Genomic DNA, 15,989 nt, shown 5'->3' with positions numbered 1-15,989 from the left:
TACATATACTGATGTATAAATTCCTCTGTAGTCTATAGTTGCCTGTTGTATGGCAGAGACCTAAAATAAAGAGACGGCGAAGTATATCCCTCTAATAAGATTGTGATTATGAACCCAACAGCAGTTTTACCAAGAAAAAGAGGTCACCCATCAGGGGTGGACGAACGGTTTAAAAGATTCTTTACCAACATTCCCTAATCTTTCGACGGCTTCTGAATCAAACTCCTATAAAAACAAGTAAGGAAGGGCTAAGTTCGGATGTAACCGAACATTTTATACTCTCGCAAAGTCAAATGGTATACTCGTTTGAGATTTCTTTGTGGATTGACTGATATTTTCGGTAGAAGGTCAACTATAGGCACTGGGGTCCACATATTTAGTACTTAGGGGTTTAAACAGTTTTGGTTTGATTTAGACAATTTTTGGCCGCAAGGTGGCATACTTTAATTGCATTATTCACGCAAAGTTTTACCCCGATATAATCATTGTTACCTGATTTGCATAGTGGAAAGTGAAAGAATCAGATGGAATTGAAAATGGTGTTACATGGGAAGTAAGCGTGGTTGTAGTGACTGATATTTTCGGTAGAAGGTTAACTATAGGCATTGGGGTCCACATATTTAGTACTTAGGGGTTTGAACAGTTTTGGTTCGATTTAGACAATTTTTGGCCGCAAGGTGGCATACTTTAATTGCATTATTCACGCAAAGTTTTACCCCGATATAATCATTGTTATCTGATTTGCATAGTGGAAAGTGAAAGAATCAGATGGAATTGAAAATGGTGTTACATGGGAAGTAAGCGGGGTTGTAGTCCGATTTTCGCACTATGGCATAGAAACATGAAAAGAACGTTACGCACCGAATTTGGTTGAAATCGGTTAAGCAGATCTCAAGATATGGGTTTTCACCTAAAAGTGGGCTGTGCCACGCCCACTGACTGATTTTGAACGCGGTTCCTATAAAGCCAATTTATACCATCTCAGAGATAAAATTTAATGTCTGTCTCTGGCGTGTTTAGTGCTTGATTTATCGCGCTTTTAGAAGTTTTTAACAGTACCGTTATATGGGGAGTGGGCGGAGTTGCCACCCGATTTCAACTATTTTCACACCGTCAATAGAAGTGCTAAAAACATTTGCTTCTAGTGAATTTAGTTATTATAGCATTAGCGGTTTAGGAGATATGCACATTAAACCTATTAGAGGCCGGACCACGCCCACTTTAAAAAAAAAGTTTTAACTGCAGATGCCCCTCCCTAATGTGATCCTGTGTACTAAATAACAGTCTTTTATCTTATTGCGGAGCTTAGTTATGGCAAGTTATTTGTTTTTGATTAATAGCGTTTTGTGGGCGTGGCAGTGGTCCGATTACGCCCATCTGCAATACCAACCGTCTCACGGTACCAAGAAACATGTCTACCAAGTTTCATAAAGATATCTCAATTTTTTTTACTCAAGTTAGAGCTTGCACGGACGGACGGACGGACAGATAGTCACCCGGATTTTAACTCGTCTCTTCATCCTGTTCATTTATATATATATAACCCTATATCTAACTCGATTAGTTTTAGGTGATACAAACAACCGTTAGGTGAACAAAACTATTATACAACAGGTTATAAGAAACCGTATTTTGAAGAACTTGCAAAATCTACATGATATAATCTGGGTAGAATAAATAGCAAAAGGCAGATGCAGGTTATGCCACACTGGTTACCTGTGCTCTAAACGCAGCAAATGCAATGTTTATTTGTGCTGCAATAATACATCCTGTATCTAGCGAACCAGGACACCAATTACCATGACATTTATATCAGTTCATATTCGCTTCACGATTAACACAAATCAGTCGTCAAATATGTTTTATCGGTTCCAATTTTAATTCGATCATGAGAGGGTTAATAAAAATTATTAATATAAGAGATAATTTTAAACTTTCCGCACAATCAAACCCTACATTGAACATTGATTGTTTGGGGCACTTTATTTTGTATTCGATTTTCACGGACGCATTTACTAAATCAGCGGATTTTCAGTTCTAAAATGGTTTATGACCAATTCTCTCTGTTCAACTCTCGTACCCCTGCGGGCAGGGGATAGAATATGCCCGCGGCAAGGCATGCCTGTCGTAAAAGGCGACTAAAAGCCAATATGCACTATGACTGTTATTATATTCTTTGCCCAGTAATATCAGCATAGTATATGGAGTGATAGTGCTATAATACTCAGCTTGAACTGATATTAGAAACACTTTAAATGAAAAAGCGAATAAAAAGACATTTGAAGTTCAAGCGACAAATGTCACCAGTCATTTGAGTAATGGGTAGCTCAACTGGCAGTAGTTTAGGCTACGCAGTCTGACCGGAGACTTTCCGGTACCACGGGGAGCAGAAAGCCCTTGGACTTCTGTTCAATCTGCTCATTGGGTTCGGCCCTTTGGGGAGTATCGTGGTGGCTGTGGTTTAAACCTAAATGCTGGAAGAACTGAATTTTCAGTTCGAAAAAAGAAGTTACACAAGTAACTGGGTGCCGTACCCGAAAACGGAAGAGGTTTTAGGTCGGCCTCGAATCATACCAAGATGGTAGTGTGGACCCAGACACACTGCCACTGGTATCCAAATAAATACTTGCATAAGCTCGTATTGTTTGGGGCGCTGATCAACGCATTGTATTGATCCGTTGTGTTTTGAACACCGTGAGGTAAGGCCGTCGCCGGCAGGTACTCACGTAAATCTACAACGAAAGTTGTTCAACTCTCGTACGCATACAATAATTGAAAGTGAGTTGTAGAAGATGTCAAACGTATATGAGACTGCCACGTGTCAAATTTAATGCTATGCAGCTGAATTCCGTATTTTGCGTTATTATATATAATTATATTTGCGATATTGATCTGCCTGCAGATCCTTTTTCCTAAAGAATTACATCAAAATATTTTTTTTTTTATTAAATCTAATTTTCATATTATTGTAACCTTGTTTGTAAAATTGAAGTTGCGTTAGCATATGGCAAACGTCTATACGGTGATTCACAATATATGTTTTATGTGTAAGTTTATTTAGATTCGGTCCATTCGAGCTATATAAAAACGTTATAATAATACAAGTGGTTTTGAATTTTACTTGCCGATTTAAAGTACTATTACCAATATTTTTATTACAAGATTACAATTTTTCAGATATTGCAGCTTTGTACTGAGTAACTTATTCTGTTTTCATGTTCATCGTCTTTCACTTTCACTGTTTTCTGACCCATCACATTATTATGCGGTGACGTTATTTCATTTTTACGAAATTAATAGCGTTTTCTTTGCGCAAAAAAATATTGCATTTATTCTGTCCTATACTCGGCCTGTCAAATTTGCGTGTTCTTTTCATAACATTTTTATACTCTTGAAACATGTTGCTACAGAGTGTAATAGTTTTGTTCCCCTAACGGGACGAGGTGAATTCTAAGTGACGGTCAGTCCGTCCGTATATCTGTCCGTTGATTTGAGTAAAAATGGAAATATCTTGATGACATCTTCATTGGCACTCAACGGATGTAGATATTGCAGATGGGCAGAATCGGTCCATTGGCACGCCCAGAAAACGTCATCAAACGAAAATATTTAAAGTACCAAACTGAGGCAAATTAAGATACAAAAACTGTATTTGGGTACGTAGCTCCGTGGGTAAAATCTGATAATCACCACGCCCACTCCCTATATAACGGTTATATTGAAAACTACCAAAAGTACGATAACTCACTGAATAACTGAGCCACAATCATTAAATTTCACAACCTGGATGTTAGGGAAAGGTTTTATAGGTTCTGGTGAGAAAATTGAGCAATGGGCGTGACAGGGCCCCCTTTTAGGTGAAATCCTATACCTCAGGAGCTACTTGACCAATTTCAACCAAATGAGGTGTTTAATTTACGTCCAAAAATTGTCGAAATCGAACTATAACTTGTGCCAATAATGGGTAAAATCGGGTCAACCTTTTTCTTAGTCCCCATATACCTAACACAAATATATTCGAGCCTCCGGTTCACTTTGAAGCGCATCTATCGAGCAATATATACGAAATCTTAATGAGTTCAAAAAGAGTTCTAATAACAGTGTATCCTCTTTGCTTATGTGGATGAAATAACGGCGATACTTTCCTTCGATTGATATAAAGTTTTGCCAAAACCTGAAGATGTTCCTCTGCCTTTTTTCTTTGCTTATTGCAAGAGTAAGAAATGTTTGGTTACGCACGAACTAAGCTTGTTCTTACTTGTTTCAGGTTCGTTTGTTCTTTTCTCAAAATGTCTTCTAACCAGAAAAAAATGCAACGATTCTGGCCTTCTCTAAATGTAAGGATGAGAGTTGACCAGCGGAAGTTTATTTATCGCTTTTTTAATCAAGTTGTTCTACTAATTAAAATGAATCGGTCAATTTTGTTAAGCTAAATAATGAAAATTACTATGGATTTGGTTGAAATTTTTTTGATCTTTTGCCATGAAAAAAATTCAACATAAAAAGCGTTATGGAGAAAATAAAACTCTATTAATCGAATGATTTTGAATTTCCGTACTAACCAAAAATATATATACAAAGAAGTAAGCCCTCAGAAGTTTCAAAACCTTTGGCATTGAATGTTGAAGTAGGAGACGTATTACATTAACCTTGGATTTTACATACCTGGCGAAACCGTTTTCTCCAAGACTCTAATCAAATGAAGAGTAACTTGAGCATTCATTTTGAACGGCTGATTATGAATTTCGCTCCTCTCAATCTAGAAAAATTAAACAATATATAAATTATCAACAATTTTGTTTATTTTTATTAATGTTTCTTTAAACAAGAAGTTCTAATACGAGTATACAGTGCAGTCTTGTAATATTTGTACGAGTATTCTCTCAACATGTTGCACAGAGAATAATAATTAATTCTAATAGATATAGTTACAAGTATATTTAGCTACATGATCAGGATGACGCAGATGAATTGAATTCCGGATATGTGTCAGTCCGCCCGTCCGTCCATTCAAACGATAACTTTAGTAAATATAGATAATAATGTGTTCTTGTTCCAAAATAAATTCAATCGGGCTAATACTTTCCCTAGTTTCGCACATCTAACATGAACATATTCTAACTTCTGGTTTAATTTATATCGTATTTATCGGTGAGTCTGTCAGATGTCAGATTGAATACACTTTTAATGAACTTTTTTGATCAGTTATTTTGTACAAATACAAGAAAATCGTTAACTTCGGTTGCACCGAAGCTTCACAAATACAAAAGGTTCCTCCGTTCCCACAACAGTCGGGTCTACGAAACCGGAACGGACTTGGATTTTTATCCGGCCAAGGACTGTCAACTCAGCAGAGTGCAAAATTTCAGATCGATACTTCAAAAACTCGATTCGCGTACATACAGACAGACTGACATGGCTGAATCGGCTCAGCTCGTCAAGCTGATTATTTAGATATACATTTTACCTCCGACGATCTCTGACGTTTCCTTCTGGGGGTTACAAAGATCGTGGCAAACTTAATATACCCTTTTCAAAGTATAACATGGTTAAAACATTACCTTGATGAACTCGTGAAGAAAAATCTCGAAACTCATCGAAGTAAGCCAAAAATTGTGAGCAGTACAAATAAACGTGGTGAAAAATATGAAAAGTTGAATTTGAGTGATCATGAAGACATTTTCGTATGCGAAGCACATCAATTTTGGCTCTGATTTAAATTCAACTGAGTCAAGTTCCTAACCATAGTAGGGGTATCAGAGAACGTCTTTTTTTCGCTATCTTTGTATGTAAAAATTACATTTAAAAGTAAAAACTAAAGTATCGAGCTGAATTGTACAAGAGAGTATGCGGATACCCCATAAAAGTGACTATTTTCAATGCTACCAAATTTTGTTTTACATATTTTAGACCAGTTTTACTACTGTGAATGGCTGAAATAAAAAATGAAAATCTTAATTAATTAAAATCAATTACGAAAGTTTATAGAAAACAAATTATGGGGTCACTGAAGCGTTTTAAGACACGGCAAAAAATTCTACCATCATGAAAGAAGAGTGTTCTTACCACCTCCAGTTTCTTCATCAAAAACTCATTCACTTTTTTGGTCTTCATTTAATTCATGTGATTCATGAATATAAAGATCAAAATTTGTCTTATCTTAATATAAATACGTTAAGTTAATACGAATAGTAAATACGTGCAGTTCAGACATGCCCAATATTGTGATTACCTTTGTTATTGTTGTAGCGGTTATCTAGACCCTGTTTAGGTCTACAGACAAGCACTGACCGCCATTCACAGTGGAGCCATTAACACTTTCATCGACTCCCTCTCAGTGAATGGCGTACTAGGAGTCAAACCACCACCCATAGCAGACGTAGAGCTGCCTCGCGAAACCAGAGTGACCCTCGCGCAACTTCGTTCTGGATATTGTATCAGGTTAAACTCCTACTTATCCATAATAAACCCCGATATTTCTAATACATGTCCTGCGTGCAATGAGGCTCCGCATGACACTAACCACCTCTTTGCATGCCCAACAAACCCAACTCATCTAACACCCTAGATGACCTCGACGACAACCAAACTATCACTTATTATCCAAGCGGGGACTAGATAACCGTTACAACAACAACCCTGTTTAGGTTGCAAGGCGTTAGTTATCTAACTCTATTCGGATCGGTAATTTGCGATTACCGTCTTCTCATTTGATACAATCAGCATCATAATGTGGTTTAGAGCTGGATATATATTTAGACTCCATGTCGTAATATAAATATTCGATTAGCTTTATGTCAATCGGTAGTAAAAATTGTGGCTATTGTACGTTCCCATAGGGAAATTAATGAGTACAAAGAAATAATAAGTTATAATAATAGCAAGTATGATTTGAATCCATTTACGCATTCATCGAATAAGGAATATTGAATTCATTTGCATACTTTTTTAAAATAACATTTTACCAACATCTGAAAATGCTGTTCCCTTTGAGCCTCACAATATAAAATGTTTGTATTTATAATTTACCACCAATGAATAATAACGAAATAAGTAAATGCCTCTTAGAAGCCGGTATCACAATTGGACAATGGGCGTGGCACAATGCTACAATAATAGAAATGGGCGAAATCGGAGTAGAATCACGCCTACTTCCCATATAACATAAAGATATATTCCATCTCATTCTTTCACTTAACAGTATACCATTTAAGGCCGATACCGAAAATATTGGTCCATCTTTGAGGTTTTTTTGTGATTTTCTCCAAATTATATATCGTTATGTCAAAATTTGATAACATCATTTCAATACTTCCCTTAGCTCCATATATCTACCTAATAGAAAGATTTTCGGAATTCCGGCTGACTTTATACTATATATACTGGTCAAGACTGGTCTCTCTCTAATAATAGTTTGTCCTTATGCCTAAAATTTATAAAATTGGGCAAAAACCATTCCAAACCCCAAGAATATTGTGTCGTAATCGTATTTAATTTATAGAATATATGTACATATATCGGTCATTAAGAAAGATGTCTTAGCTTAGAATGCCGATGTCTTAGCTTAGAATGCCGATGATGATTCAGATGAGGAACAGAAAAAAATGGCCATAGCTGCAGGATTCACGATAAAAGTAATCACAGGCTTTATTAGGAGCAAAGTTTAAATTAGGAATTTAAATCATTTACAAAATCTGGAAGAGGTTTAAACTAACCAAAGACGCATTTAATCTCACCCTATCGCAATTAAAATTTAAAGGGCATTTAACAAATAACAATACACATATTTGGTTATCGGATGGATTGATGGTACAAATTTTGGTCTTCAAAAACCAACTGCAAAGGAAAATGTTTTCCAAAAGAAAAGTCCAAAGACTTTTGTGTAAAATGTTTTGTGTTGCAGTTTTAGAAAATATGTTCAACCTAATAAAAGAAATTGTTTTTTGGTTATTTTGTACTTAAAATGTTTTGAAAAACGAAGATTGCCTTATTACACTTAGATAAGTGGACATCAATAAGACCTTCTGTTAAAATTGAAACAAGTAAGTTTATTCTTAAAAACCAAACAAAAGAAAAAGAAAAAAAACTTAAATTAATTAATTTATAATATTCAATTCTTATTTATTTATTTAAAACATAAAAAACACGTAAAAAGTTATATTTCACTCAAACTTGCCAATTCAATATGGTTCCAATATAATGCAATTATTATCCGTTACTTTCGTAGTTTTTGTTTAATATACAAGTAGATCTAAATGACAATCTAACATATCTTCCGAAGTTAATTTATTATTATTATAGAATTCTCTAAAAATTTCATCCACTAGCGGCAGCATATCTATGCGATCATTTTTGTTTTTAGTGCTAATTTTTATTGGTGAGATAATTTTTTATTTAAGCATTATTGATACGATACTTCGATTAATGAATGCATTATTAATGTATTTGAAAGGATCGTCTGTACTTAAAAACAAGAAAAAAAGTTAACTTCGGTTGCGCCGAGGCTATAATACCCTTCACAAATGCAAAGGCCCCTTACAAGAACTTGATTCCGTACGTTCAATTTGTATGGCAGCTATATGATATAGTGATCTGATCTGACCAATTTCTGTAGAGAATAATTTGTTGCCTTAAGCAATAACTCGTGCCTAATTTCGTGAAGATACCTCGTCAAATAAAAAAATTTTCCGTGCAAGCACTTTACTCCGATCGTTCAGTTAATATGGCAGCTATATGCTATAGTCATCCGCTCTATACAATTTCTTCGGAGATTAGATTAATTCTTTAAATAATAATACATGCCAAATTTCGTGAAGATACCTCGTCAAATGAAAGAGTTTTCCATACAAGCACTTCATTCCGATTGTTCAGTTTGTATGGCAGCTTTATGCTATAGTCATCCGATCTGAATAATTTCTTCGGAGATTACATTGTTGCATAGAGGACATGGTTAAATCAACTCAGCTGATCAGTATGTATATATTTTATAGGGTCTCCGACGTTTCCTTCTGGGTGTTACAAACTTCGTGGCAAACTTAATATACCCTGTTCAGGGTATAATGATACCATATTCCTTAGTAAATGAAAGCCATTCAATGTCATGTCAACTGAATTTATCACCTTTATTATCTACTTTTCTCCAAGTAAATACATTTTTCGATGCGAGTGCGAAAACTACAATATCTGATTGAGCCATTTCGTTAACAAACATTTTTTTCATTACTCTAACTGTTCTTATAAATTATTACCAATCACGAGGATGATGGATTTTTATTGAATATTTGTTTTTTCCCTATCGCACTCCTGTGCGTGTAACCAGGAACCATAAATTTATAATCAAGTGTGTGGCAAGTGTCAATCTTTGATTGTTTAAATTTTAAATCGAGTGTACTAAAGAGTTGAGTAAAATTTTGAAAGCAACAAGGAATGGTTGTATTTATCTCTACAGAGGCGATGCAATGCAGATACAGACAATCACTCGGATACAGACAATCACGCTTACAAGTATCGCGACGAGCATAGTACGACTCATAGGATGGAAAACTTTTTATGAAATCTAAAATTTATTGCTCTCTTGCCTTGAAAAGTTTTCTAGTTCTAGTGCACGTATGTTTTCCACGCAAATCTCCACTGAGAAGACATCCTTCAAGTTTTAACTTGCAACCGTTTTTATGAACTTTTCGGTTTCGGACAACGAGAATCTGAAATTCAGTTACTATCAACCGCTCAAAAATAATACAAGTAGGAATGTGGTTTACTTCCGAGGTTTTTTTTCGTCTTTTACTCTTTTATAGTATTCGTTTCTTGAATTTCAATTAAGCCAGTAAAATATGCCTTATGTAAATTAAAGGAATCTTGTCTGCAGTACTGCGTGTGAGTGAATTGTTGTTCCTCGTATGTTATTCCAGCAGCACATGATGTCCTGCCAGATTCCAGTGCGACCACTTTGTTTGCAATACTATCCGATTTTTTTTAATTTCAATTTTTATTACTTATTATTAGCCAATAAATAAGTTTAGTACGTGCAACTTCACTTTCCGAATCTGAGCTAGACGCAGTGCAATTGCTTATGTTAAAATATGGATCAACAACCGAATCATAACTAGAAACATCAACATTACTTGCTAATGTCTAATGGACTCAGTAAATTTTCATTTTCCATTTGAATAAGGAAATATTCTAAACAACTTGACAGTTGTTCAGCAACTGAACAAGCTGAAGTAGAAAGACCGATGAAATAAAAAACATCACAAAAAAAAAAAATTTTGTTGATTTAAACATCATTATCGGCGAACGAAAATTTAGCTGATCATTCTAAGTATACTTAAGATGTTCTGTAAAACGACATAATTCACTTACTTGATGATTTTAATTTTATTATAAGCACCTATGTCCATTTAAGTTTAGGACATAGAGGCCTAAGTAAATATGAGATGCTAACTAAACAAAAAAAGGGGCGGGAAAATAGCAAAAATTTCCGTTCTTAGTCAACAGTCATTTGAGTTCAGAAAAGAAATAATTTGCCATCTTCGGACAACTCTGGTGATCGACCAAGGACATTGAACGATGCTCGTCATGGAACGATTAATTTGTAAAAACTCTAAATCAATCCCTTAGGAAGCTACTCAAGTCAATAACAAACCAATAAGAGTACAATAGTTTTGGTCACCTTACGGTTATTTGTAACACACAGTATTTAAAGAGCGATTGTAACCGACTAGTGTATTTTACTGGGAAAGGGTTATTATTTCTTATTAATATGTGATCTGTACACGTTCAATAGCAACTTTCAGTTCCTTTTTATTGTTTATTTTGTGCTCGTGCTTCATTAAAGCTTAAATATGCGGAATTAAAAAAATTTTCTGAAATGCAAAAGAGTAATATTTTGATTTTGCGATAAGAAAAGATGACCATTTGGGAAATTAGTAAATTATACAGTTGCCTTCGTAAGTCCTCCATCGGAGAATTTCTAAAAAATTTTCGAAATAATGAAAAGAAGACAAGCTCAAGGGAAGATCGGGTGATAGAACGTATCAGCTTGAGGGACCGCTTCAAAACTGCTGAGGACATTAAGGTGGAGTTATTTAAAGATGTCGGTAGCGCCCGAGCCGTTCGTCGAAGGCTTCAAGAGGTTGCTTGGAACACTCGTGCAGCCGCCAAAAAAAAACTCTCTTACCTTCAAAAATGCGTCAAAACCGTTTACGATGGGAAAATAACATCAAAACTGGGCTCATCTTGATTCGCGAAATGTTATCTTCTCAGATAAGCCCAAATGCAACCTATTTTGCAGCGACGGTATGTCCTATTTAAGAAGGAGAACTGGGGAGCGGTTAAAGGACGAATGCGTTCAAAGAACAGTTAAGCAGGGAGGCAGCCGAATGGTCTTGTGTTGCTTTTCTTTCCATGGCCTTGGGCAACTTGCCCTAATATATGGAACCGTTAACGGGACTTGTGTGTCAGGAGATACTTAAGACTAATTGTATACCCTCAATAGATAACCACTTTTCACGAGCAGATGTCCCTTTTTTTCAGGATGATTCTACGCCCTGCCATCGTGCTAAAATAGTAAGTATCACTTTTTTGTACAACTAGAGTTTATTGCTATAATTTTAATTGCAAATTGTATTTCTTCTTTATTTCAGGTGAAGAATTATTCATCGACAATCGGGGTATCGACTTTGGAGTGGCCAGATATCCCAGAAGGAACTTTAAAAAATAGCATTAATTCAATGTGCGAGCGTGTAAAACCGTTATTAAAAGCAGAGGAGGTTCGACAAAATACTAATGAGATTGTTTTTTTTTTATCGATTAGTGTTTACTATAACTGAAACTATAAAATCACGTCAAAATAAACACAAAATTAAACATTTGACTAATATAATAACGAAAAACTTTGATTTTTTAATTTTCCGGATTTCATTGTCAGCTACTGTAATATTAAGATTTTCGAACTCCCAGTTATACTTCATATATCGACCAATGCGGGAGTTAATTTAATAAAATTGAGAGAGCATGTTTATCTAATAATATTAATATCTTTGTGCCTAAAATGGCTGAAATCGGGCGAGAACTGATTGTTCCAAAAGTAAGAATTTCCGAAGTTCTCAACGAGCTGCACAACGGTTCAAGTGGAGAACACATGGATATCAATAAAACCTTGGAGAAATTAAAACAAAGATTTTATTGGGTTGGTTGTCGTCAATCAGTTACGGAGTGGATCGCCAATTGTGTCGAGTGCATTGCTGCTAAAGGGCCGCGGTCCAGAAGTCATGGTCAGATGAAGTAGTACAATTCAGGTGCGCCGTTTAAGCGAGTAGCCATGGATGTAGCTGGTTTTGATAGTCATGGACTATTTCAGCAAATGGCCAGAGTTAAACGCAATTCCTAACCAAGAGGCAGGAACAGTAGCAGATGTATTCATCAACAATTGGATATCGAGATATGGTGTTCCAATAGAATTACATTCTGACCAAGGGAGAAATTTTGAATCAGCCCTAATACGGGATATATGCCTGAAACTGGGTATCCGGAAAACCGGTACAACTGCACTACATCCACAGTCCGATGACATGGTGGAACGATTCAATCGAACTTTGGAAGAATATTTGAGAAAAGTTAGGGACAAGTATCAAAAAGATTGGAATACCCATATATCCTTGTTCCTGATGGCTTATCTGCTGTACATGAAACAACGGGGCAGACTCCAGCAAGGGTAATTTTTGGTAATGATCTTCGGCTACCAATTGATTTAAAATTTGGAATTAACGCCAACGGAGGAAGGAATGCTAAGGAATTCAACAGTATCCTAGAAGATGAGACGAGGGATATGCATGCTATGGTGAGACAGCACACCAAAATTATGAGCGATAAAATGAAAGCAAAATACGACAAGGCAATGAACTCTGAGCGTTTTATTGAAGGCAATTGGGTATTGTTATATAACCCACAACGAAAGACAGGGGTGTCTCCCAAATTACAGTGAAATTGGGAAGGACCATGCCAGGTTATTAAACGACTCAACGATGTAGGGTATCGCATACAGACCATTGAAAGACTAAGAAATAAAATGAAGTTAGTTCATCTGGAATGACTTGTTGCATTTGGTACCGCAAATATGTCTTAATTGGAATGATCAGACTTAGGTGGTGGGCATTGTGGCGAACACGAATACCTGAACAAATCAGAATCGACGATAAACTGCCAGAAGAAACTAGAAAGCGAATTCTTGGTTGCCAGAATGTTTGAGTAGCGAAGTTTTGTTAAAGACCTACTATATAAGGGCTGCCGGATTGTGCAGCAGACACAGTCCTAATTGGAGTTTTGCCGTGTAAAGAGGAAATTAGCTATAAGCAATAAATTGTAAGCTCGAATAACGAACAATAAGTGTTAAGTGGTTGGAATTACAAATAATAAGTGTGTAGCCATTAAGTTGGGACTTTTAATTAACTCAAGAGTGAGTTATAGGTAGAGAATTTATCGAGAAATTCGTTATACTATTATATGTATGTCCGCTACACCTAAGCTATCGGAGCAATTATTACATTACATTATATAAGGTTGGAAGGTATCTCCCTTCCGCTTTTTTGTCTTTTGAATTTCGCGGCCATGTACAAAGCGCTACAGAGCTCGTATCTGGCAACACTATACATAATTTGAAAGGTCTTGACATAACCTACAAAACAACGCTATACATGATTAGTTTGGATATTGCGTTCAACAGTTATAGACGTGTAAACATGGAGTTCACTAACGCCGAAATTCGCGCTATTTTAAAGTTTTCCTTCGTTAAAGGCAAATCCGCTAGAGAAACGTTCCGTGAGATTAATAGTGTTTTGGGGGATGGTACTCTATCACTTCGAACCGCGGAGGAATGGTTTCGACGATTCAGAGCCGGTGAAAACGACACCATGGATAAGCCAGCCGGCGGAAGACCTGTGACGACAAATACCGATCAAATCATGGAATACATCGAGTTAGACCGGCATATGGCATCTCGTGACATCGCCCAGGTGATGGGAGTTAGTCACCAAACCATTTTGAACCATCTGCAGAAGGCTGGATACAAAAAAAAGTTTGATGTTTGGGTGCCGCATAATTTGACGCAAAAAAACCTTCTGGACCGAATCAACGCCTGCGATATGCTGCTGAAACGGAACGAACTCGTCCCATTCTTGAAGCGGATGGTGACTGGCGACGAAAAATGGATCACATACGACAATATCAAGCGAAAACGGTCGTGGTCGAAGGCCGGTGAATCGTCCCAAACAGTGGCCAAGCCGGGATTGACGGCCAGGAAGGTTTTGCTGTGTGTTTGGTGGGATTGGAAGGGAATCATCCACTATGAGCTGCTCCCATATGGCCACACGCTTAATTCTACCATCTACTGCGAACAACTGGACCGCTTGAAGCAGGCGATCGACCAGAAGTGTCCAGAATTGGCCAACAGGAAGGGTGTAGTGTTCCACCAGGACAACGTCAGACCACACACTTCGTTGATGACTCGTCAGAAGCTACGGGAGCTCGGATGGGAGGTTTTATCGCATCCACCATATAGCCCGGACGTAGCGCCAAGTGATTACCAACTGTTCCTGTCCATGGCGAATGCCCTTGGTGGTGTAAAGTTGAACTCAAAAGAGGCTTGTGAAAAGTGGCTGTCCGAATTCTTCGCAAATAAGGAGGAAGGTATTATGAAGTTGCCGTCTAGATGGAAACAGATCAGCGAACAAAACGGCGCATATTTTAACTAAATTCGATCACTGTAACACTTTCTATAAAAGTCTATATCTAATATCACTTTCTATTCTATAAAGCATTGAATGAAGAGCAAAAAATCGGAAGGGAGATACCGTCCAACCTTATATATACCTCAAATAATGAAAGGTGCTTCAAACAGATTTTTATACTCTCGCAACATTTTGCTACTGATTATAATAGTTTTGTTCACCTAACAGTTCTTGTTAACACCTAAAATAAGTCGGGATAGAGTTATGTATATTTAAAATGATCAGTATGACGGGAAGATTAGAAATCCAGGTGACTGTTTGACTTTTTCGCCTGTCGATGCAATAATGTGGCCGCATTTACAAAATGTCATTAATCGACAACATGTAAAGTACAATATTAAACTGCAAATGAGTATGCTTTTTGAAAATCTAGGTGCGTCACTGTATCGCATTAGGAGCATACTGAGGTTACTCCCTTAATTTTAATTTTGTGTCATTCTATGAACTTAAACATGTAAGAGATTATTCTGAGGACTCGGACGCAGTGCAATTGCTTATGTTAAAATATGGATCAACAACCGAATCATAACTAGAAACATCAACATTACTCATATTGCTAATGTCTAATGGACTCAGTAAATTTTCATTTTCCATTTGAATAAGGAAATATTCTAAACAACTTGACAGTTGTTCAGCAACTGAACAAGCTGAAGTAGAAAGAGCGATGAAATAAAAAACATCACACAAAAAAAAAATTTTGTTGATTTAAACATCATTATCGGCGAACGAAAATTTAGCTGATCATTCTAAGTATACTTAAGATGTTCTGTAAAACGACATAATTCACTTACTTGATGATTTTAATTTTATTATAAGCACCTATGTCCATTTAAGTTTAGGACATAGAGGCCTAAGTAAATATGAGATGCTAACTAAACAAAAAAAGGGGCGGGAAAATAGCAAAAATTTCCGTTCTTAGTCAACAGTCATTTGAGTTCAGAAAAGAAATAATTTGCCATCTTCGGACAACTCTGGTGATCGACCAAGGACATTGAACGATGCTCGTCATGGAACGATTAATTTGTAAAAACTCTAAATCAATCCCTTAGGAAGCTACTCAAGTCAATAACAAACCAATAAGAGTACAATAGTTTTGGTCACCTTACGGTTATTTGTAACACACAGTATTTAAAGAGCGATTGTAACCGACTAGTGTATTTTACTGGGAAAGGGTTATTATTTCTTATTAATATGTGATCTGTACAC

General features: G+C 36.3%; 1 protein-coding gene and 1 pseudogene across 2 annotated transcripts in view; both read right to left on the bottom strand.

Annotated features, from left to right (window-relative positions):
* Positions 1–15,989, bottom strand: part of Fs(2)Ket (Importin subunit beta Fs(2)Ket) — a 61,650-nt gene that overhangs the window by 9,429 nt on the left and 36,232 nt on the right. For both annotated transcript variants that reach the window (XM_070106641.1, XM_070106640.1), the window contains one exon: positions 4,666–4,759. In XM_070106641.1, the coding sequence (XP_069962742.1) occupies positions 4,666–4,723 (58 nt within the window). In that variant the 5' untranslated portion in view covers positions 4,724–4,759. The remainder of the gene's footprint in view (positions 1–4,665; positions 4,760–15,989) is intronic.
* On the bottom strand, positions 8,996–15,400 carry LOC138856427 (uncharacterized; annotated as a pseudogene).

Source organism: Bactrocera oleae, chromosome 3, assembly GCF_042242935.1.
Source record: "Bactrocera oleae isolate idBacOlea1 chromosome 3, idBacOlea1, whole genome shotgun sequence".
Lineage (NCBI taxonomy): Eukaryota > Metazoa > Arthropoda > Insecta > Diptera > Tephritidae > Bactrocera > Bactrocera oleae.
The sequence above is the reverse complement of the archived record's forward strand: the minus strand, read 5'-3'. Positions and strand labels throughout refer to the sequence as shown.